At 29.7% G+C, this 24,474-nt stretch overlaps 4 protein-coding genes across 13 annotated transcripts; 3 read left to right on the forward strand and 1 right to left on the reverse strand.

The window, feature by feature from the left end:
* Window positions 1-16: 16 nt before the first annotated feature.
* On the forward strand, window positions 17-3,684 carry LOC117160676 (lanC-like protein 2). 4 transcript variants are annotated; one of them, XM_076628062.1, is made up of 10 exons: window positions 17-272; window positions 896-1,072; window positions 1,203-1,382; window positions 1,455-1,606; window positions 1,694-1,841; window positions 1,926-2,066; window positions 2,748-2,930; window positions 3,006-3,152; window positions 3,231-3,333; window positions 3,408-3,684. In XM_076628062.1, exons 1-10 carry the CDS (start codon window positions 255-257, stop codon window positions 3,482-3,484), a joined length of 1,326 nt encoding a protein of 441 aa, XP_076484177.1. In that variant the 5' UTR covers window positions 17-254; the 3' UTR covers window positions 3,485-3,684. The 4 variants fall into 4 exon arrangements, with proteins under 4 accessions (XP_076484177.1, XP_033197489.2, XP_033197490.2 ...); XM_033341598.2 differs by lacking the exon at window positions 17-272 and adding an exon at window positions 351-535; XM_033341599.2 differs by lacking the exon at window positions 17-272 and adding an exon at window positions 351-535 and having other exon boundaries at window positions 900-1,072.
* Window positions 3,685-4,588: 904 nt separating this feature from the next.
* Window positions 4,589-6,582, forward strand: LOC117160687 (uncharacterized). Of its 2 annotated transcripts, none has more exons than XM_076617125.1 (2): window positions 4,589-4,713; window positions 6,122-6,582. In XM_076617125.1, the coding sequence occupies exon 2, from the start codon at window positions 6,122-6,124 to the stop codon at window positions 6,413-6,415; it is 294 nt and encodes a 97-aa protein (XP_076473240.1). In that variant the 5' UTR covers window positions 4,589-4,713; the 3' UTR covers window positions 6,416-6,582. The 2 variants fall into 2 exon arrangements, with proteins under 2 accessions (XP_076473240.1, XP_033197507.1); XM_033341616.2 differs by having other exon boundaries at window positions 4,654-4,918.
* dre4 (SPT16 homolog, facilitates chromatin remodeling subunit dre4) lies at window positions 6,436-13,599 on the reverse strand. Of its 3 annotated transcripts, XR_013061951.1 has the most exons (21): window positions 13,358-13,598; window positions 13,168-13,272; window positions 12,707-12,871; window positions 12,466-12,618; window positions 12,242-12,388; window positions 11,898-12,164; window positions 11,479-11,814; window positions 11,029-11,398; window positions 10,755-10,953; window positions 10,259-10,640; window positions 10,007-10,189; window positions 9,799-9,930; window positions 9,549-9,718; window positions 9,285-9,468; window positions 9,098-9,176; window positions 8,838-9,006; window positions 8,654-8,746; window positions 8,480-8,545; window positions 8,298-8,417; window positions 8,134-8,219; window positions 6,436-6,454 (listed from the first exon to the last, which is right to left on the reverse strand). XR_013061951.1 is itself a non-coding variant. In XM_033341564.2 (20 exons), the coding sequence occupies exons 1-20, from the start codon at window positions 13,424-13,426 to the stop codon at window positions 8,213-8,215; spliced, it is 3,396 nt and encodes a 1,131-aa protein (XP_033197455.2). In that variant the 5' UTR covers window positions 13,427-13,598; the 3' UTR covers window positions 7,423-8,212. The 3 variants fall into 3 exon arrangements, 2 of the variants coding, with proteins under 2 accessions (XP_033197455.2, XP_033197456.2); XM_033341564.2 differs by lacking the exon at window positions 6,436-6,454 and having other exon boundaries at window positions 7,423-8,219; XM_033341565.2 differs by lacking the exons at window positions 6,436-6,454; window positions 8,480-8,545 and having other exon boundaries at window positions 7,423-8,219; window positions 13,358-13,599.
* A 958-nt stretch (window positions 13,600-14,557) lies between these two features.
* Ptpmeg (protein tyrosine phosphatase Meg) lies at window positions 14,558-24,324 on the forward strand. Of its 4 annotated transcripts, XM_076617022.1 has the most exons (18): window positions 14,558-14,755; window positions 14,852-15,083; window positions 16,117-16,328; window positions 16,417-16,545; window positions 16,630-16,678; window positions 16,760-16,927; window positions 17,009-17,129; window positions 17,207-17,294; window positions 17,369-17,521; window positions 17,598-17,830; window positions 17,903-18,073; window positions 18,150-18,327; window positions 18,390-18,557; window positions 18,657-18,832; window positions 18,908-19,107; window positions 19,209-19,552; window positions 19,634-19,918; window positions 20,013-24,324. In XM_076617022.1, the coding sequence occupies exons 3-18, from the start codon at window positions 16,179-16,181 to the stop codon at window positions 20,094-20,096; spliced, it is 2,697 nt and encodes an 898-aa protein (XP_076473137.1). In that variant the 5' UTR covers window positions 14,558-14,755; window positions 14,852-15,083; window positions 16,117-16,178; the 3' UTR covers window positions 20,097-24,324. The 4 variants fall into 4 exon arrangements, with proteins under 4 accessions (XP_076473137.1, XP_076473141.1, XP_033197457.1 ...); XM_033341566.2 differs by lacking the exons at window positions 14,558-14,755; window positions 14,852-15,083 and adding an exon at window positions 15,480-15,750; XM_033341567.2 differs by lacking the exons at window positions 14,558-14,755; window positions 14,852-15,083 and adding an exon at window positions 15,480-15,750 and having other exon boundaries at window positions 16,630-16,672.
* Window positions 24,325-24,474: the final 150 nt, after the last annotated feature.

Genomic DNA, 24,474 nt, shown 5'->3' on the forward strand with positions numbered 1-24,474 from the left:
ACTTTTTAAGATAACTTGAATTTAAATTTAAATAAGAAACCGGAAATGGACAGTGCGCTTCGGTACATGATCGAGACCAAAATTGGATTCTTAGCATGATTATATATTTATGTGTGGCATATAAAATGTTAGAAACTAGTAGTTATTCACCTGAAAAATAACGAAAAATTGTAAAAGTGCGTTTAAATTTAAAAATATGAGTGTGGTTATGACTCACTTGTTGATATGCTTTGATTTTATGACTTGGAGAAAAAATGGATAAAACGTATATTGTAATTATTTTAAAAATTTCTTTGAACCATATTATACATTATGCATATTATGGAACTATTCACCCTGAATATTTTTAATCTATACTCAGTCGGTAACGTTGACACGAAAGTAAAAAGTTTTATTTTCATGTTTCGATATCTCGAATGCTACATTACGATTATAGTTGTAAACATAATTGTGTCCTAAACTTTTCTCTTTCTTTGTGCATTACAAATAATATTTTACTGGAAAATCTAATTCTTAAAAACAATTTGAGAGGCAGGTTTGTTGATAAGTGATATATGTATATTTTTAGAATGATGCGTCAAATACTTACGTTTTCAGTATGTTTCTAAAAAATCTTTCTCCATTATGATTATATAGAATGTAGTATTTGTAGAAGATATTTATTTGGATTTTTTTATGTAATAAACATATTAATCTGTATTTGAGAAGTATTACTCTCATTTAACAAAAAATATATTTTTTAACCTTGTTACTAGGTACACCGGTAATTTTTTTAATATGATATTTAATAAACAATATTTATTTTATACATGTAAAAAATCTTCTTTCTCGCGAGCTAACTTAAAAAATTAAAATTATTGATTGGTAAAATATTGGACTACAAAATTTTTCCTAGGCAGGTGTCACATATAAAATAAGCAGAGAAAAATCGCTTGGCACAACATATATTAATATAATTAATCGATTTAAGCACTTAATTTGTGCCAAAATGGATAATCGACATTATGATAATCCATTTGATGATTATCCTAATATACTTTCAGCAAATGTTGTGAACGCAACTACTAATGAGGTAATTATTGTTCAATATATATATATACATTATTCAATAATTAGATAGTAAATTATTATAAGCATATAAATATAAATTATTTACAAGCATATGTGTATGTATGGAACTTAAAGAGATTGATGCTTGTTAGATCAATGAAGACTATAAAGAAACAGTAAAAATATATATAAAAAGATTAATAGATCGATTGAAAGAAAAGAAAAACCATTGGACTTATAACGATGATTATTCCATATATACTGGATCAGCAGGGATTGCGTACATGTTTTACAAATATGGAAAGTGCTTTAATGAACCAGTTTACATTGATGTATGAATCCTTCAATATTCTTATTCCTTTAAAAGATGAATTATTTCTTAAATGCACATTTTTTCTGAGCAGGAAGCAATGGAATTATTAAGGATATGTATAGACAAATTCAGGGGTAAAAGAGAAATTACATTTTTGACTGGTATTGTAGGTCCACTAGCCTTAGGTGCAGTTGTTTTTCATTCCAAAGGCTATTCTGATGTAGCACAAAATATGATTTCAAAGTATATAGTTTAATAATATTTCACACTTATACATGTACAGAATTTGAAATAATATTTTTAAGTTTTATAATTTGGATTATCTTTCAGAGTAAAATCACTGCAATCAGTTGTTTTAAATGAAAGTAGTGATTTGCCTGATGAGTTACTTTATGGAAGAGCTGGTTATCTGTTTTCCCTCCTCTTCTTAAATTCAAATATATCTCCTGCTCCCATAGAAAATGATCTTATTAAACAGGTACTATCAGAGCAATGAAAGTTAAATTTAAAGTAAAGGTAATCAGTGCTTTAATACACAATAATTAAAAAAATATCATATCAGGTCATAGCACTCATAATTAAATCTGGAAATCTGTATTCTGCTTCAAGAAAGTACAAAACACCTTTAATGTATGTTTGGCATGGGTCAGAGTATATTGGTGGTGCACATGGACTGGGTGGAATACTTTATATACTATTACAGGTATGGTATAAATGAAAGATGCATTAATTATGTTTTTGGTCGACTAACCGACTAACTGATTAATCGGCTTCCAAGAAGCCAACTAGTCATCTCTGGGGATCATTTTCAGATATTGCTACAAAATGTTGAATTTAGGATTGTTTAATATTACGAATCCAAAGAAAAAATTTGTTGACATTGTTTGTTATTTATATATTTATTTTATTATGTCTTGTTTCTTTGTTTTAACAAGCTTTTGATTATGATAAAATTAAGAAATAGTGGCCAAAATTCCTAGTCAATTGGTACTTATTTAGGATATTTCAATAAGTACTAACTATTATTTTAAAATTTTTATGTAATAATCATGTTGCACATAAATACATTCCTACAAGTAATAATATATACATATTAAAAAATATTAAAATTATACTAATGACAGTCAAGAAAGAACATTGAATTTTTATTTCTATATCAAGTTATTAATAATACTAAAAATTTAAGGCCGGTAAATTGGTTTTTTTTGCCGACCAGTTGTCGATTTATCACCGATTACAAAAATGGGCCGATAATCGGCTGAACCAGCTAGACTATTAATCGATACATCTGTAGTATAAATACAAATTTTTGTTATGCTATTTTAATAGCAATACTTGTATGAAAAATTTTTTGTAATCTTCAAATATTTAAATCTATTTATAGGCACAGCAGTATTTGACACAAACTCAATTACAGAAGGATATAAAGCCTGCATTAGACTTCCTTCAGAATATACGATATCCTTCTGGAAACTTTCCATCCTCTATTGGAAGTCACACTGATAAATTGATCCATTGGTGCCATGGAGCACCTGGAATGACTATGTTATTTTGTTTAGCTTATGAGGTTGTTATTGTTTAAATCATATAACTTTTAGTAATTTTAAATTTCTAATACATAATGAAATGTATGTGTATATAGATATACAAAGATAAAAATTATTTAACAACTGCTGTACAATGTGGAGAAGTGATTTGGTCAAGAGGATTACTTAAAAAAGGATATGGAATATGTCATGGTGTAGCTGGAAATGCATACACGTTTTTAAGTCTTTTCCAGCAAACAAAGGTTGTATTGAATTTACAATAAAGATATAACATAATTTGGATAGATATTATCAGAATAAAGTATTGATTTTTTTTGCAGGATATAAAATATCTTTACAGAGCTTGCAAGTTTGCAGAGTGGTGCATGGATTATGGAACACATCAAAGCAGGTCACCTGACAGACCATTTTCATTATTTGAAGGTATTTTCTTATAAATAATAATCATCTTTTCTTATCTTTTATGGAACTAATAATATCTGTATATATTATTTTAGGTCTTGCTGGTACAATCTATTTCTTGATTGATCTTCAACATCCACTTTCAGCAAAATTCCCAGCATACTCCACTTAAGTGCGATATACTTCAATTCTAATTATTTATTCCTCATAAAATTTCGTTTAAAAATGACACTTTAAAATCAATTATCGCAATTTAATTCACACTATCCATACTATTTGGGTTTGAATTATACATACTTATATTTCGAATATGTAAATCTATGTGTACTTTACTGATACATAATAAATCTTATACACTACAAAATAAAATAATTCTACAAGTGTTAATCCTAATTTTCTGATTTATCTTACTTTCATAGGGATGAAAATTTTTTCTAAATTCATTTCGAAATTTTTACTTAAAGCTGAATACATTAAAAAAAGTCATGGATTACGCGAGAAATCTATTGACCATTTTGTATTGAAATATCGTGCCATAATCGATATATTTTTATATTATTTTATAAAAAAATTCGGTAAATAAATATCTAAGTTTTATATAAAGTTTTATAATAACAAGGGCAGTATTGCTTCTTCGATAGTTCGAGAAAAACAATGGTAAAAGTGAAACGTGGATCAGGTGCAGCGGTAGACTCAACGGCTCGCTACGTATTGGTTAACAGGCCACTAATATTCATGGCGGGTCGTGCAATGGTATTTGTAAAAGCGTAAAGAGAAAAGCTTTAAAAGAGTTGCTTCGTTGAATTCAAATGTATGTGCTACTACATACTTGTATATATCTAACTATAATACTTACTAACAATCTAAATCAATTAATGCAACATTACACGTATCTTACGTTTACAATAAATTAATAGTACTCATAATTCCTTAATTAATTCCTTAGCAGCACTCATATTCATTCCCTGTATTATGCACATCTATTTAACTATTTACCAAAACCATTTACCGAGATTCTAAATTACCTATTCATACATGCAACATTTGTCCTATATTTACTGCAAATTAATAATACTCATAATACTTTCCTTACTTGTTAATCAATAAGCAAACATTGTATGAAGTAACAAGTGAGCTGTGACATCACAATAACACCGATGTTAGTAGGGACCCGCTTGAATCTTCCACCTGGGAAGTCACATCAGGAGAGAGAACGATGATCGCATCCGTTTCTTCCTGTAAGTATTAACTAATTGGAAGATGGATCTTCTCCTGGATACAAGAGTGGTGTGGTACCGCCGCGCCGCTCGTAAGCATCTCGAGTGTATAAAAGCCGCTTCCGCCGATCGCGCGCTTAGTTTCGCTCGACGGTGACCGATTGTGAAACGACGCACTCTCAACGTGAGTACCATTCACGAGATCGTTGTTACGATTGCTGCCAAGCCTCAACTTCCTTTTACCGTTAACCCTACGGCGCTTACGACTTGCACGGACATCAGAGAGTTATACTTTTTACTTAACTATCGTTGATCAATTTCAAACGTTCCTACTGGACTCTCGTAGTAATATCGGTGTGTTTGTTTCTGTGGTTTAACGTTCAGTCAATGTAAGTCGAAGTTTTTCGTTCGAAAATTTAGTTATTAGGCTTTTTCTCTCATTTAGGATGAAACAAGTGAGAAAGTTGATCCACCTGGCAGAAAGTTCTATCTCGCGCTGATTTATCGCTGACGAGAGTGAAAGTGTGAACCCATCTCTAGGGAAACTAATGAGCATCTGATAAATCTGATAAAACATAAAGTTGTTTGATTTATGGATTAATGTACATAAAAGTGTAGAATAGATTTACATAATTTGCAATTAGGAAACTGTTAGAGTATTTTGTTTCATAATTATGGAACGTGAAATGTAATAAAAGATCATTGTTAACGAAGACGTTTTGTACAAGTTATATTTATTCTATTCTTTATTAAGTTTCATAAAAGGAAGTACATGTATAAATTATCCTTGCCTATATCATAATTATTAAAATAATATTGCAGGATCATCCTAAAAAAGTGATGATTTTCACCTAATCTTTCCATAATGTTTTCATTCATCAACATTTTTTTTTCAAGATTAGTATCATTACTTTCGTAAATATAAATATCAATTTCACCAGAATATATTGCAATTCCATATGCACCAATTCATACGCTAAAATACTATAAATCTCTCGTTCTTTCATTTATTTTGTAACAGTATAATGATTTAAAATTTTGTAATATAGTTTATTATAACATAGTTTCATGAATATATATATATCATATCATTAATTACGTTTTTATATTATTATTTGTTCATTTTTGCGATTTAGGTTTACAGCGTATGCAATACAATGTTTTTAGTAATTGAAAAAATTGGTGCTACGAATTTTTATATTACGAATATTTGTCGTTAATAATTAACCGTCTTGCTTTTGAAGTTCATTCTCTTACGCGCGTTCTTCGTTGCATCAGAAGAGCGATTGCAAAAATCGGCTCAACCATTCTTCTCACAGCATGACAAAATACAAGATAAATATCTTTTCAAATCCCAATCTTCTTCATTAAAGGGAAAAGTAGGGCATTCTTTATTTTAATGCATCTTTTTTAGTAAAACAGAGTTATAATATTTAATCCAATAATTTCTTTAATCTAATAAATATCCAATAATAATACTATTATATAATTTATAATAGAATGAAAAATTGTTATTTAAAAATACATAAAATCAAAAATATAGAATATAAAATATAGAATAAATACTAAAATTTTGTCTTTTTTTATTTTAGATGAAAGTCCATTTTACGTTATTAGCAACAATATTGATTGTGGGAGTAACTATGGCATTTCCACAAAAGGATGGTCAAATTTTCAGTAATGAGGCTATAAAACAGGCACAGAATACCTATCTTATTCCGAAAGATGCGACAATACAAAAGGTTCAAGAAGGCATCGAATTGGCAGCGTACGAATCGATTCCTGGCGATCAGAAGATTAATCTTTTCGAAATTCTGGGAGCGCACGTTCCATCGGAAGTGGTGAACAATCTCCAAGCTCAAATCGATCAGATAGGACGGAATTAGACTCGGTTGCTTTTCTTCTCCATCATCATCGTCATCGTTCTCTTGTAAAAAATGTTTTGAATCTAAGTTTTATAACAATTATTTATAGAATGTAATAAGTCTTTTTTTATAATGATGTACTTAGGCTTTTTCATTTTTTCGTAAATAAATGTCTGAAAATAAGGCAATTCGCTTGTACGATTTTTTTTCGTTTAGAAACTGTAATATAAATTCATCTCAACAAAAAGGGTACATATATCTAAATGTTTAATTAAAAAAGTAATCATTTGAAAAAGGATGATGATTTATTTTACTTGACTTTATAAAATTTGGTACATACTTAAAATACTTTAAACTGGCCGTCCGCCAACATCATTCGTAGAAAGAGTATTACAACACACATTCCAAGTAACATCATTCATTGTAAAAAAAAAAGGAATCATTCGCAACTTGTGAAATGTCGAACTAAGTCACCTGCCAGAATTATATATATATATATATATATATATATATATATACGTAGTGATGTTATGGAGAAAGCTGCAGAACCACTAACCAGAGGTACACTTTCACTTCACCTACATTTATGTTACTATTGAAACGGTTCTTCTTTGGCATCTATTATATGGCATTGCCAAGGAATTCAAAACATAATAAGTCAGTAAACGTTCCTCCATGTCTATTATCAAACACAATATTGAAAGGAAAAAAGAAGTCAAGGATACAATAAAATTTAGTGGAGCTGTTTACTTTCATTCTACTTTCACCTTTGTACAAATCTATGAATTCAATATCCCGTTCTTTCTCGCGAAGTTAAGAAAGTAATTATGTAAGATCTGAAGGACGAATGAATTTTCATTTGATTTTTATGCTACTGTAAAATGAAACAAAAATTTTAACTCAAACAAAAGCAAGAAATGTTAAGTAATTGTGCCGTCTTTAAAAATGTACCATGAGCGTGATATATTACAGTAGCAACGATTCTATTTCTGTGGACACTCTGTCAATAAGTGACAATATCTCGTACATTAATGATAAATAACTTAAAAAGTATTTATTTTGTTTACCAAGGTACAAATTTCAGAGCCGTGCGAACAAAATTATCAACGATTTTGATCCATTTCAGCTTTCTTTGCTTAGTAAATTAATATCTATTTTCTGGGTGTCTTACGTACGACAGTTAACACTAGTGCATTGTCTTGCATTGAGAGTGTGTTACAATTATATACCTGTAAGTTTTCCTATTGTTTATTATAATTAAGAATTAATTTTCGTATTCATTTAATAAAAAAACAATATTCATAACAGACAAGACGTTGTTTTCTTTTTATATATACTATCTGTACAATGGATACCGTTTCAATACTTCAATACATTTTTAATTCACAAACTTAATAAGTTATTACAAATACATTTGAATACTACCAGCAAACGAACAATGGAATGAAATGATACGTGTTAGTAGTTATATTATATAATTAAGATCGACATTTTTTTTTACTTAAAAAAGAGTTTTATGTACAAGTGATAAAAAATGTGTTCATTCGTAAATTTATGTTAAATTACCCGTACAAGTTCATACACATTACATCGCTATCACCAAGCAGATACTGATAAGTATCCAAGCCTTAGCAGCACACTATCGAACTTTTAAATAATATCAATAACAAATCGTTTGCTAAGAGTTTAAATGAATCAATGCAAGAAAATGTACTATCCTTCTAACTTAATCGACGTACCATAAGAAAGTTTAATATAGAACCAACATTCGGTGTTTGTGTTTTCATATGTGCTTCCTCCAATGTGTAGATATCTCCCTTATTTCCTATAATATATATAAGTAATTTATAAAAAAAATATTTCAAATCGTTACAAATTAATATTATAGAATATTTATACATACTTAGATTTCTTCGATCCCCTATCATTTCTTTCTGCACTATCTTCACGAGTTCGTTTCTTACTGCTAGACGAAGAGTGATTTGACGACTTGTGTTTATCATGTTTATCGCTCTTCTTGGGACTAAACAAAAACAGAACATGAAATGTAACATCGCCAAGCACACACGTACTTGTGCTAATCACCTGTGTTTGGATGATTTGGAAGGAGACACTTTCTTGTGTGATCCCCCACTCCGCGATCGATCCGATCTTTAATTATTGAAATATATACTTAACACAATTTTATCACAAAATCACGTCTTTCTATGTCTAAAATAGTTGAAATCCTACGTCCTAGAGAAACGTGTAATTTCTTACCTATGTTTATCCGACGACGATGATTTTTTATCTTTACTACTGGACGAACTTTTACTTTTTGAACTTGAAGAACCCTTGTGCTTCGAATTATGCCTATGAGTTATATATTTGAGTTAGTGACAAATTTAGAAATATGTAAGATTAAGTAATATACCTTAGAAATATGTAAAATCAAGTAATATACCTGTCTTTTGATGGTGATGGTGAATGTTTTCGACTTCCTTTTTTCTTTTTACTTGAATTATAATCATCATGGAATCTATCTTCTCCTCTTTCTTTGTCTTCTTCAGCTGCTTCCCGTTCTAAGTCAGACCAGTCTTTACCAGATTCTTCAGAGCTACCCAACTCCTCTTCTAAAATGTAAATTTAAAGAAAAAAAATGCTAAATAATAAACAAGATACATTTTTTTAGTATTTAAATAAAATGAAGTTTGCAAATATTACCTTCGCTATCTGAATCTTCTGAAGCTTCAGAGTATTCAGAATCATCATCAGATTCCTCTTCAGTGTCAAAGTCAGATGGCTACAAATAAAGAATAAAAATTGTTAATGTCTATATAATTGTTAATATTAAATCTTATAATATGCAAATTTATCTTATTGTTTATAATTATTTCACTAAATTCCATACCTCATAAGCATCGTCTTCTTCTTCCTCCTCGTCTTCTACTTCATCATTTTCTGCATCACTCTCTGGGTCCAAGAAACTCCAACCACCACTGTCAAAGAATCCTACAGGATCATCTGTGATAGTTTTCATAATCTTTGTCCAATTCAAAGATTGTACACCTTCTGTATATCTGATGTCACACGAGCTAAAAAGAAAAGTAGCATGTTTATATTTTATTCTCAAGAAATTAAATCCATAGAAAATAGAGAAACGCAAAGAACTTACTTTAGCCACTCCTTTACATGATCTAACATGTTCATGGGAATGGCATTTAACATAGCGACTTTTCTATGATAGTCTTTGAAAACGAAAATCATATCAAAATTCTTAAGGTGAAATTGTACTCTTTCAAAGTGAACAAGTTCAACATCTTCTAAAGTTATAACAAATGGAGGCTAAAATACGAAAGAAATATGATTAACGAATTGGTACTTATAGTTCATATGAAAGTAATTATATATACAGTAAAATTTACCCATTCTGTGAGATTTACTAAACAACCACTAGTGGGTTGCAGAAGAACAGTACTCCTGAATGGTGCTCCAGGGAATCCCAGATCTCGGAACGGTGTATCAAATTCAATTTCTTGTTTCGTCATGCTTTCGACCTGAATAATATTTATTATTTCTTAGAATTTATTTATTAGTCTTGTAAAATAAAATGTTTCAATCATTAAACATTACTTTTTCACAAAAACTCTTAAAGGCAGTTTTCAATTTGTGCCTAAGTTCTCGTTCTGATTGTTCAGCAGCAAGATCGTCACGATCGTGCATGTGTTGATGTTTCCCTAAATCTGTCGTGATTTCACCAACTTCTGTATAAAACTGCACGTCCACGTGCTTCTTTTTACCAAACATTATTGCATGCTGAAAATAGTCTGTATTTAGTAAATGATCGCTAGTAAAAGTAATTAAAACTAAAATAAAGATATATACTTTTAAATGAAAATGAAGTAATATGATCATTTCGCCGTCACATGGTTGGAAAAAGGCATTTTTAATATTATTGTAAAGAATATCAACTTTATCTCCTCTAACCGAAGTGTAACGGAATCCATTCACATGTGCTTCTAAACCTCCTGTCATTCTCTTCGAAACGATATTTGGTCGAATGTACAAGTCTTTTAGTTTTGGATTACCCTTATTTTGAGAGAGTATTAGAGTGTCCTGTTTTACAAGATCCTCCTTCTCCCTTTCTTCTGCTTCTCTATTTTTGAATTTCTTTTGAACTTCTTTAATTAATCTAAAGGCTGTGTTTAAATTAGAAGATGGTGCTGAAATTTCACCAGGCTCTTTGGTGTTTGTACTTCGATATGTTCTAGATGATAAAAATAAAAATTTTATTAACATATATTTACACAATTCATCTTAACATTGACACAACTTGTAATTATCATAAGGAATAAGAAATGAAATAAAATTGTACACTAACACTTCTTTGACGAATGTAGCATCGGGTTGTGGATATGATCCACCTTCGTTCCGACCCATTGTGGCACCAGGATGAAAAAAATTTATTCGGAGGTACGTGTAATCTCCTTCTACCGACTGAGAAATATTTTTAATTGTGGATATATGGAAGGGTACAGGAATCCCAAAAATGGGCAAAATTACAGTTTCATATTTTTTGTCTGAAATATAGATATATAACGTATAATAAATAACATATCAAATTTATTTTATAAACAAAATACAAATACACTTACCAACGTATAACTTCAATTCCTTTACTTCTGGTTCTCGTGGCATATGACTCAAACTTTTGTACGATATTGTTGACTTCCGTATCTTTTCTTGTTCCTTCCCACCAGATTGTTGAGCTAACCGAGCTTTTGCAACTTCATTTAGCTGTTGTGCCAGTTCTTTTTGATGTTGTTTTCTCTTTTCCTCAGAACTATGTTCTGTTCTCAATTTAGATTCTATTACAGCTGTTCTCTTTCCACGACCAAGGATCTCAGGTTTAGGTTCATTTTCCTTTCCACTTCCTTCTTCTTCTTCTTCCTCTTCATCCTTAACAAATATTCCAATATTTTTTACCTTTTTTTTCGAAGGTGTTAAATTCGTAGCAGGTTGTGCCTGAAATAAATAATTTTATTCTAATTTCTATTTTTCGATATATTAAAAAAATTACATGTTTTTAAAGCAAAGATTAGTACCTCATTAATCATAACTGTGTCACCAATGAAAAGTGCATAGGTTTTTCCTTCTTTATCAGTAGCTTCTGAGTTTGTAAGATTCGCCAATCCAACATTTACATTGAATACCATGCCTTTCTTTAGTACTGCATGAGTTTTTGGACCAATAAGTAAAGAACTTTCTCTAAATTCAATACCCATCGCAAATCCAAAGTGTTTGGTTAAATGATCAATCATCTCCGGTTTTTCATCCTTTACATACTTTACCCCTGTTTCATATACTTCGCTTATTTTCACTCCAGCTACTAATTTCTTTAGAATTTCCTCTTCTAATTGTAAAAGGAAGTTATAATTATCCTACAATAAACGTACATAATTATTAAACATATTTAATTTGTTATTAAAGCATGTTATTACTTAATATTTTGTTTAAAACTTACCTCAATGGTTTTAGTAGGATTTACCAACAATGTTCGAACTATATTGGAACAATAAGATTTGTAACGAGCTCCAAGAGAGCAAACAATGACACCGAAATGTAAAGTGTTTTTATCACTAACAACACTAAACTTCAAAGAGTAATTTCCACCACTTTGTATTATCGCAGGATAACACATATCTACTTGAGTAACATCAACACTAGTTACATACTTCTTATTTGTTATAGCAGCATCTACACCTTCTGCAAGCTTTGAATGCTTAACTTTCTAAAATAAAGATGTATAGATATTAGAACTAGAGTGCTTAGATATTAAATATTTTTAAATGAATAAAAACCAAATACCTTATCAGAATCTATAATTTCCATAATTTGATCCTTAAGATACTTTGTGAAGACATCCACAGATACTAAACACGCCTTTTTTATGGTATGAATTTCAGCATCTTCTTTTGGACACATTACATATGCAGCTGCAGCACTTACATCAATCTAACACATTAATGTATATCATGAAATAACCAAAATGTTTGGTATTATATATTGTATGATAAGAAAAAATCGCACACCGTATCAAAAGATTCTGGCTTTAATGCAGCTCTCCACGCGTCCATAAAGGCACCTGGATAATTTTCTTTAGAAAAAACACCCAATGTTTTACCCTTTTTACTTTGTTTTATGATCTCAATAAGTTTAGCAAAATTGGCTTTATCTTCATCATTCTTTAAAAAATAAAAGAGTTTAATACCAACATTAGAAATAAAATTCAATGATTATTAAATCAAAATATAAATTATAGAAAATACATACTCTATCCCTCACAAGTAATTTTACAGAAGGTACACCAGTGTCTTCCGTTTTCTGATTTTCAAGTTTTCTGACAAATTCAATTTTTTTCTTACTAGCCAAGAAACAGATACACTCTTCTGCTAAGATCATTATAGTATCTGTAAGTTCATAACTGAGAAACCATGTCTGAAACAATATGTTTATAATAATTTTATCTTTTACATTTAACAAAATGATAAAAGAAACTACAACACTTTAGTTACATAATTGAAATTTATTCTGATAATATTAACTCTACAAATTGTTCTTTTTTCATCGTGACAAACTAAGAATATGTATAATATACATGAAAAACTTGTAACATTCTATGAAAACCATATTTTTCAGAATTACAGAGATAAGGTTATGCTATTGTTTACAAGTGCACACGCAAAATATAAGATGCAAAAACGCATTAGAGCAATACAAAAAGTATAACTTACCTGCAACGCTGTCGATTTGCTGTACACGATATCCTCGTCCGTGCCCACGGCGGAAACGAGACAATCCATTTTACTAAAACTATCGTCTGTACCAACTTCTCCATCCTATTTAATAAAAATGATCATACGTTGTTTGTCAAACGATTACATTTATTTTTAACAGCGGAACGAAACATTTCAAATATCTTACCTTCCATGCGGTATAAAGCCGCTTCATACGCCGAAAAAACGTCTCTTTATCAACGGATACGTTTGCCATAACTTCTTGTTTTTCACCTCGTGGTTCTGTGAAATCAACTCGGCATAATTATAATACACCAAAAATCGTCGCTCGTGTTGCGGAGATGGCGGGATTTATAACCAAACCGCAACCGTAATCCGCAAACTATAACCCACGCGGCGGGAATGGTTTCATGCAGCGTAGTTTGAGAAATTAACGACACCCCAAGCGGCCGCTTGTTCAACTAACGTTCACACCACAATGTGTATTGATGATTAATTTTTTTTCATATGCAAAGTATTGAAAGAGAATTAGTCACTAAATGCTGATAAACAAATGTTGCAATATTTATACCGTTGCGTACTTGTCTTGATATGTCATGAATACGGTTGCGAATCTGTGTTAATATATCTGGCGCGACTTTGTGTGAAATCTTACTGTGTAAATCTTAAACCATGGTTTGTCAAATAATTTCATATTTTTTACATTTTGGAATATTAACCAATTATTACCCTTGTTAAGGGTTTAGAAAAATTTTTTGTTTAAAATTGATCTTTGTCTTAAAAAAATGTCAGCATAAAAAATTTTTAATAACAGACAGATATCGTTGAATCGAAAATGAATAAAAAAATGGGTTATGATTAAGATTAAAGTATGTATTAAATACGGACTAAGAAAGAGGAAAAAAGTATAGACTAATAAAACAATATAAAAATACTTTAATATTGATTATTCCTATGTCCTGTAAAAGTATTAAAACATCTTTTCGTTAATTTTATCATACGCCATTTATGATCCATATTATGTATATAATAAATATACAAGGTGTCCCAGTACTAATGATATCACGTTGGTAATTAAGCAAATTTATATATACCAAACAAATTTTTTAATTCAATTTTCTCGAAAACAAATTCTTAAATGTACAGAATTTATTCTATATTTTCATTTCAAATATATTTTTGACCTATTTTTTCTTTAGGTACAATCACTTCCACCTCATCTATACTATCAATATTGGGATACCTTATATATACCGATCATACTTGGAAAAACAACATTGAATAACGAATCGTAAGACTATTCACTCTATGGTTAATGTTAATGCATGCACACATGTGTGCATTAAATACATATACATACACTGTTAAGTTTTGTATCAGGGCGTCAAACAATTTTACTGTAAATAAAACTTTCAATCTTTATGGTAAATCATTATAAAAAATAATTATCTTGAAACAATGATATAATTATTTATGATCATATATACATTATATTCTGGTAATTTCTAAAAGAATTATGAGCATAATTCATTGACATTATTGCTCGCTCATGCCGATTTATTAGTGTTATCTTATATGTTGTTGAGTGAGTGAAAGACACACAATTTTTATACTATTTAACATGTTTTTTACCATATACTATGGCAAAACGATCCCGTGAATAATGTCAACTGGTTTGTAGATTAGAATTACATTTGCGCGTTAATATGTCGCTATAAAAAATAATGAAAAGAGTTGCAAGAAAGAAAAAGTTTTTTAAAAAATTTCGTCTCGACTGGGGCGAATTATATTTTTCTTAATGGTTCGTCGAATCTAATCTGCAAAAATATTAACGATCGTGGACCATTTTCCGTTTTGTTAAAAAAAAAACACCTGTGAAAGCCTTATCAAAGGTAGTGCAACGGATCATGAATGTAAGTGGAGATTTTACATTGTTCGTTTAGTGTAATTGTGAGACTGTCACTTCGATGCATATAAATATCTATTTCATTCACTATATTCATGATACATATGTATTAATTAATGTATCAAACTTGCTGAGTAAATTTCTGTATCTTTTTAGAGAACAATTTTTACTTTAAATACTTTGAATTTTTATATTTTATTTATAATATATAATATAATATTTATTTTGTATTTTAATATAATATATTAATATAATGTATTATAAATTAATCTCTTAATATTTTATTTATAATATATAGAAAATAGTATTTTTATGAACTAACTTTTGCGAATATAAATCTATGCTTTATTGTCACAATGCAAATTGTTTAGAAATATATTTGAATATTTTTTCCAGTTTTAGTTAATAGTGATGAATTGAATGTATTTTTATATGTTTTACTTGATTTAAAGAAAAAGAAATAATGCTTTAGTGACTACTTAATGAGAGGTTAATGCTAGAAGGCACTTAGATGTATTTGTATTTAAAGAGTTTTACTTTGCTTCTTTTATGTAAACTATTTTCAGAATGCCTTGTTCTACATTATTTTGGCACCTAGTACATATGAACTTGCTTATGTAACTGACGTTAGATTACTGACTCTATGAATTTATTTTCAATGACATCTTCTGAATGTAATTATTTTCAATAGTGATATATGATTGATCAGTCTGTGACAATGCATAGAACTGGTTCATTCAATATGCTTATTTATTACAATTGACAACATAATTGTTGCCTTAACCTTACAGTTGCAGTACTCAAAGCAATGTTTTTTAAGCTCTTTTAATGATATGTACTAACGCTTAAAAACATGAATAAACTTTTGCATAAACAAAAACATACTTATTGCTTTTTATAATTGACAATTGGCTCATTGAATTATTAGACAGTTAGAATTAGATTTATGTTTGTTTGATTTACCTATATATAACAATTTTCTTTAGCTATTTATATTTGCAGTTAATATATTTTGAATAATTTTCTAACTCTTCATTTAGGTGGTCAGCATAGCAGAGAGGTGGTGTCGGGAAGGTGGTTGACACGCCTTCGTATCTTTGAAATGATTGAAAGTGTATCACGTAGAGCGTTGAGTGGCTCCAGTGGGAGCTACCACGTTCGTGGTGCTGAACTAGCAAGAAATCGTAGATTGAAATCTCTTTCTGCTGCTGTTGTCTTCCTTGATGACACGCAACACACATTTCAACTAGATGTGAGTTTATATAGTGATTCTAAATAGTATTTCTTGTGTTGCATTTATGATATGATAGATATGATATGAATATTTCAAAATGTTTTAGAAAAGAGCAAAAGGTCAAACATTATTAGATTTAGTATTCCAACATTTAGAACTTGTTGAAAAAGATTATTTTGGTTTGCAATATGCTGAAAATGGAGCCACAACGTGTACATATTCACCAGATGAAATGGTAAACTTGTCTATTCAATTTATTAAAATCTATTTACAAAATTTATATTAATTGAATAGCGTTATAATTGAATTTGTGTTTTAGAGATGGTTAGATCCTAGTAAACCAGTGAAGAAGCAGATAAGAAGTAAGGGTAAAGATCGTATTCAGATGCTTGTTCACACTACTAAATACAAAAAGATGAAAGATAATTTAATATAATGTATTGTTTCAGGTGGACAATTCTATTTCAAAGTGAAATTTTATGTATCTGATCCTAGTAAACTACAAGAAGAATATACTAGATATCAGTTTTATTTACAAGTTAGAAGAGATATTCTCCATGGAAAACTTCAATTATCGCCAAGTACAGCATGCCTTATTGCTAGTTATACTGTTCAATGTATGTATTAGATACATTGTAACATCTGTTTCATTGTAAAATTTATTCATAATACATCATTATATTTTTATGTAATTATAGCTGAGTTGGGTGACTATCATCCTGAAGAACATGGACCAGGATATCTTTCTAGATTGCAATTAATACCAGGTCAAACTGAAGAAATGGAAAAGAAAATAGCTGAGCTGCATAAACTTCATAAGTATGTTGAAGTTATATATATAATATTAATAACCCAAAGTTTATAAAACTTTATAGAATATTTATACTATTTTACAGGGGTCAATTACCAGCAGATGCAGAATTCAATTTTCTAGACCATGCAAAAAGGTTAGATATGTATGGAGTAGAATTACATAAAGCTAGGGTATGTATTTATCCTATAACCTCCGTTGCAGATTTTCAAAACACGCATTCTTTTAATTTAAATATTTTTTTTAGGATTCAACAAATAAAGAAATACAATTAGGTGTAACATCTATAGGTTTAGTAGTGTTTCAAAATGGAATAAAAATTAACGTGTTCTCATGGTCAAAAATAGTTAAAATATCATTTAAACGGAAACAATTTTTCATTCAACTGAGAAGGGAACAGGTTCGTTAAACATTCAGTTCACAATTTAGAAGTCAATTTACATATTGTTATATTATACAAACTAATTTTATTATAGTCAGAGAACTATGATACTCTCCTTGGCTTCAACATGCAAACATATCGGAGTTCGAAAAATTTATGGAAAGCGTGTGTAGAGCACCATACATTTTTCCGACTTCACAGTCCTAAAACGAGGCCAAGGCGGTTTCCACTTACTTTAAGCAGTAGGTTTACATATTCAGGACGTACAGAATTTCAAACAGTTGAGGATGGGAAGCATAGAGCAAGAGTAGAAAGAACGTTTATACGGTAACATTAATTTATTCAATATTAATAACATAATATTAGTTCAATATTAACTTAATGATTTAAATTATTTAGATCTCCAAGTAAAAGATTAGTACATGGAGTAACATCAGCTCCAATTATCGAAGAGAAAGGAAAATTATCTATGCCCCCTGGAAGACCGCCTAGACCATATGATAATAAAGTTCAGTCTCTTGGTGCTCGTGAACCTCGTCGAGCGTGGGGTGAAGGAAATCCTAGCGATGAGTTCGTTGAAACTTATATTTAATATTTGTAACTTTTTTATATTTATATTAATTTTTGTTCCTTTTATGTACCATAGTGAAGGTGGCTTTTTGTCCCTCCGTGAAGAAATAACGAGCTCGCATACACAAGGCAATGCATTTTCGCCTGTATTAGGTTCTAGAGTTTTAAGTTATGCTGATGATGATACAACTGCTGAAAGGAACATTTATGATCTTCCTGATTATAGTGAACCTACAAGTTCGCCTGCTCCTCAGGTATTTATTAATATTTTAATAAACAGTTTCTATGTGCACAAAATAAAATTGAGTATTTGTAGATAGTAGAAGATGGATTAGTTACAATATCTCTGACTCCAGATGAACAAGGTCGGTTTGGATTTAATGTGAAAGGTGGTTTAGATCTTGATATGCCTATTTTAGTATCAAGAGTAGCTCCAAATACTCCTGCTGATCGCTGTTATCCGAAATTAAACGAAGGGGATCAGGTTAGTTGTTATATCTTAATGAAATTAAATTGAACTTATTTTCAAGTTATCTAGATTAACTTTTGCAAACTATTTATTACGAATATATTGGATAAATAGGTAGTGTATATAAATGGAATTGATGTCAGTGGATTGTTACATGAACATGTAGTAAATCTAATTCGTCAATCTCGTGATTCGGGCTCTGGTGAACTGACCTTAACTGTTCGACCGAATGCTTTATATAATGCACTAGCTGGTACTGATGAAACATCTGAAGAAGAACCTCCATATAGGTATTACAGATAATAAAACTAAATTTGTTATACTAAAGCAATGATTAATGTTTATTTTTATGTTGAAATAATCAGGTACGTTCCGGATGCACCTCATGCAGCTATTGGATCAGACGCATTAGCACAGTCGATGTTGCTTCTTGCTGATGGTCTTGCGAGCGGTGCTTTAATCGCGCAGTATGAACAGCTATATAGAAAGAATCCTGAACTTACATCTCTTGAATCAAAAAAACCTGAAAATCAGAGTAAAAATCGTTATCGAGATATTTCACCTTGTAAGCATAAAGAAAAATACAAGAATTTATATCAGTATCTTAGTACTATATTAATACGATTCGAAACATGTGCTTCACAAAATAAATTATAATTTGTGTAGATGATGTTACTCGAGTGATACTTATGGGCTCTGCAAGTGGAGATTATATCAATGCTAACTATGTAAATATGGAAATACCAGGATCTGGTATTATCAACAGATATATAGCTACTCAAGGACCTTTGTCTTCGACTGTCGCTGATTTTTGGCAGATGGTTCTCGAAGCGGGTAGTACCCTTGTCGTAATGCTCACAACTTTGGTCGAACGTGGCCGAGCAAAATGCCATCAATACTGGCCTGCGCTCAATGAAACTCTAACGTTACGAAATCTCACTCTCACGTCTACAGCTGAAAATGTTGAAGATACTTTTATATTTAGAGAATTCATACTCCGTGATATTAATGTAAGAAAATAAAGTAATATTTATAATTTATATTATTATAAATATATTAGAAAAATTCTAAGTCATTTCTGTGCATTTTAGACTGGAGAAGAAAGAGATATAACACACATGCAATATTGTAGTTGGCCAGATCATGGAGTTCCTAGCGATTGGAGACAATTCACAACGTTTACTGAAAGGGTACGGGCAGCTCGAACGGGAATAGTGGAACCCGCAGTTGTTCATTGTTCTGCAGGAATTGGTAGAACAGGTGTCTTAGTCTTAATGGAAACAGCACTGTGTCTTATTGAAGCGAATCAACCGGTGTATCCATTAGACGTCGTACGATCTATGAGAGATCAAAGAGCAATGATGATACAAAATGCTGTAAGTTAAAATTTACAAGTTAAGTTATTAAATTGAAATTTATATATAAAAAGATTATCTTTTATATGTACTGAAAAAAAAATGATTTTTCTAGAGTCAATATAGATTCGTATGTGAGGCAGTCCATAAAGCTTACAGTGAAGGAATAGCTAAGCCGCTTCCTGAATTCAGTAGGTGAAAACAACACAAATTTGGAATGCATTGTAATTATCATTCTTCTTACATTTTATCGAAATATCACATCACTAGAAGATAATTTTATACTCTGACAATAATATACACATATATTATTCATTAATAGGAGAGATATACACTGTTTCAAATAAGTATTTTCTATCCGTTACGAATATATTTTTATCTAGAAATTTAATTACTCGAAAGATATAACTTTTCACGCCTTAGAGCTTACCCCCCCTTTTTAATTTATGTACCAATATTTTATAAATAATGAAATTTCGATAAAATTAAGTTCACTAAATTATGTTTAAGCTAAAGTATAAATCTCGAAGCATTATTTGGAATAATTGTCCGTTATGGCTTACCTCTGTCATCATTATTACTACTACCAATCTTTATTTCTAGTTAACACTAAACCTACCGACACTTTGTGTATACCTATTCCTACCGTGTGCGGTCAAAATGACCGATGATTAAAGAAGTAATAATTTTCATGATTTAACTTAGATAATGGTTAATTTATAACTAAATGTATATAAAATGATGAACTTTCATAAAATTTCATCCAAATTTACTTTTGTTTAATTTCAATTATTTATATAGAGATATATCTTATTCAACTTCGCTGCATCTTTTACAAATTATCTTATTATCAACTGTACATTTGCCGCATACATATTTCCCGCATCTTAAACAAATTTTCATAATTTTGTAACCTTTACAATTTTTTATTTGACAAGTTTTTTGTAGTAATGAATCTGAACTTGTTGATAGTTTTATTGCATGGTTTTTTCCCGCGATTCTTTATATAAAAGTAATGTATGCACTAGGTTTATAACAATTTTGTGAATTCTCGGTAAATTGGCCCCATACTGTAGATACCATTGCAAATTTATTGGCTCGTAAACGTTGGCTTTTTTCGCTCTTCTTATCAAATCATATAAACCTCATAATTTCAGCAAAGTCATTTCTGCTCATTATTTTGAAAAAAATGCAGATCTCCAAATTTTATTCCACAAATATGAGACATCTAAATTTTTTGCCTGATGTGCACCTAGTTTTGTTGCATCTAGCTTCCTCTTAGTCCCCAATACTCTAAATGCTTCTTCTTCCATACATTTTATTATATGATTCCTTATACAGTGATCAATGATAAGATAAAATGCCGTTTTTACTTGTCCTTTCATTATATGTCGTTTAGCATATCCCTAAAAATATCATGAACTGATGTCCTGCCAGGTTTGGGACTTGCATCTATTTCTTTCCAAACTGTTTCATCGGGCCCAGTTTCACTCTCTGCTGTCAACGATAATTTCTTTCCTTTTTGCCATTACGTAAGCGTTTATTTATAATATTCAACTCTGATTCGGTTGTAAATAGCTTTTCATGTGTTTCCATGCCGTTTTCAGTTGCTGCAGTTTCTTGTTCATCGCACACTGAACAGTCTTTTTCTATGTCCGTTATTCTTTTTATAATTTTTTTTTTTTTTTTTTGAAGTCTTGACATTTCTAGGGTAAATATTTATCACAGAATAATACCATGTACGGAATACAAAATTATTGTCAAATTTGATATGCTTTACCTTTCCTTTTATAACAACTTTACACAAAATGCTCTGAAATGCTTTCTGTCTGAGTTTTAGAGATAACAAGTTTAGATGTCGACTAATTGGCTAACAAACTGAGATGTATTCTAGTCGAAAGGACAATAGCAAGTAAGAATATGGTTTGTGACGGTGATATTTATACGAAAATATTGATGAGTATTGACCGTTCTCCATCAACGGTTATTCGAGGGTGGAGTTGGGAAAGTTTTTCCCGTGTTTTATCGCAATGAGCAATAATCCTAAGAAACTTCTCGACTTTTAAAATGTTTGTAACAATGGACTGTAAAAAATGCTCAATTTTGTGGCGGTTTCTTAGGATTATTATGGGCCTAAGTTGATATGTCTTGACAGCTGGTGGCTATCTTGATCGAGGGGTGGATTATGTTTTATGACAAGATTATGGGTATAACAGCTGTTATTATTTGTTATTATTGATTTTGTTTGTCATTTGACGTTGAGATAACCTTTTCTTTATACTGATTGCATTTATTTTAAGAATAACTAAAATACTTTGTCGGTCAAAATGACCGCTCACGGTAGGCGAGGCAGAGTACAAATTTTTCTCAGAAAATAAAAGAGCAAACTAGAAGTAAATACCGAAAAATATATTGTATGCATGTTTTAGAAAAGTTCGGAAATTATGAAGCGATATGATAAAGTTTAAATATGGTTAAATTTGTGTAGAAGTTCGAGAGCGGTCAATTTAATCGCCGCTGGTAGGTTTAGTGTTAAATAAAAGCGAAGGTATGGAAAGTTAAATTTCAATCAATACTGCTAATATACTACGAAAACTGCGAAAATGAACTTTCGTTACACACAATTAATATCTTGTTTAATTTTATAGATTAAAATTTTTTTAATTATTGCTCATATAGTAAACTAATAGCAGAGATATCTTTATAAAATAAAATTAACATAACGAATTAAAGTCTATAAATGTTATCGGTATATTAGCAGAAAATTTAGAAATACATGGGGTGCCAATATAAAAAAATTGCCTTGAAGAAAAACCATAAACCATTAAAAATATTGAGAAATATCGAATGTGTAATCAATCCCAGTGAGCTGCAGAATGTGATTGCATAAAGTAAAGCTGCAAAGCAATTTACAAATCATTGAATATTTTGAACGATTTTCTGATGAGAAATTTACTACTATACTATTTATTTATTTTATTATACTGAAAATAATAACATATTTAAATTGACAAAAAAATGTTGTCTTCTGGCAATTTATCATTATTTTAATCATTAATTAAAAATATTTATTTTATAACGACTAACGTCTAATGCCATTTATATCATGTATAGTCTAATTTGTATTTAAAAGAATAGTGCATGCTACTTGAAGCATAAAAATCCATTTACTCGTCCAACGAGTATGAAAAATATGTAAATTCAAATTTGCACGATAAAAAAATACAATAATATCCTAATGTTAAGTAAGCTTATTTTAAAATACAATTGAGAACTGCAGAGAGTTTAATGTTCTTGCTTTAGCAGCTAATTTAATATAATTCGATATGAAACAAAAGATAAATCAAACAAAGTAATATATAATATACTGAAAAATATTTCGTCCCAAATATAATCTCATCCAGAACTTTCAATACTCTTTAAATTTTCTAATAATACTAACAAAAATGTACTATTTTTTATAACCGTATCATGTGTTCTACTTTCCGCCCATTTTTATAATGTTAAAATACTTTTATGTTTTATATATATATATAACGTACATTAACGAAATTATTTTTTATGCACAAAAGCATGACCTTTAACTGACCTAAGTAAAACCATGTAATAAACTATAAGTTAATAATTAATTGTATGTACAATCATAAAGCAGTATATGCATAAAAAAAACAAGGTCATAAAAATTAAGTAAAAGGTCCTATTTACATTATATATTATATAATGTTGTATATTCGGTATAAAATATTTGTACAGATACAAAATAGATTGATCTTAATGATGCAAAGCATTCATTGTTTATGTGTACAGCAAAACATTATACATATTAAGAACAGATTACTATAATATGTACATTATAATCATTTGCTGTATTTTTTTTTTTTGTTCATTTTGTTGATGTAACTTTCTCCAAAATTACCTATGATTAGGATTGAGTACTGGCTGTAATTGAAATGTATGTTCTCATATTTTTAATTTATACAGTAGGCTAATTAAATGAGGCTATTAATTAGCATAAAACATAATATTGTTTTATAAGCAAAGCTGGCTTGCAAAGGATCATACTTTGATTAAGAATTGGGTGAATCTGTTACGAATATGATAATAGTAAACACAGCATTGAAACCATAATATCATTTTAATATTTTCGAATTAATAATAATGATTATCTGTATTATTGACAATAGTGCCTTGTATATGTGTATCCACATCATACTTATAAAGCAGGAATGGATATTATTAATGATTATTATATTACAACAGCTTCACTCGATAAATTTTCATATTAATTCCATTTTAAATTAGTAATATTACTATTTCTTTGTAATGTGTATATTTCTTTGTACAATTGTCCATAATTCTTTTTATAATTTATCTGTCGTTAATTATGTGAATCAACTTCTGTTTCATAAATCATGACTTTATATAAATTGTTAATTATTTATTTTGTAGTTATCATTATGTTAATAAAATAATACTACAATTAATGGTAATTATAAGCTGTTCATACAGATGTTAAAGTGCTATATGATTTTGACTGCAATTTAAGTCAGTATAAAAAATAAAATACAAACATTAAT

Source organism: Bombus vancouverensis, chromosome 1, assembly GCF_051014615.1.
Source record: "Bombus vancouverensis nearcticus chromosome 1, iyBomVanc1_principal, whole genome shotgun sequence".
In the NCBI taxonomy this organism is placed as follows: domain Eukaryota; kingdom Metazoa; phylum Arthropoda; class Insecta; order Hymenoptera; family Apidae; genus Bombus; species Bombus vancouverensis.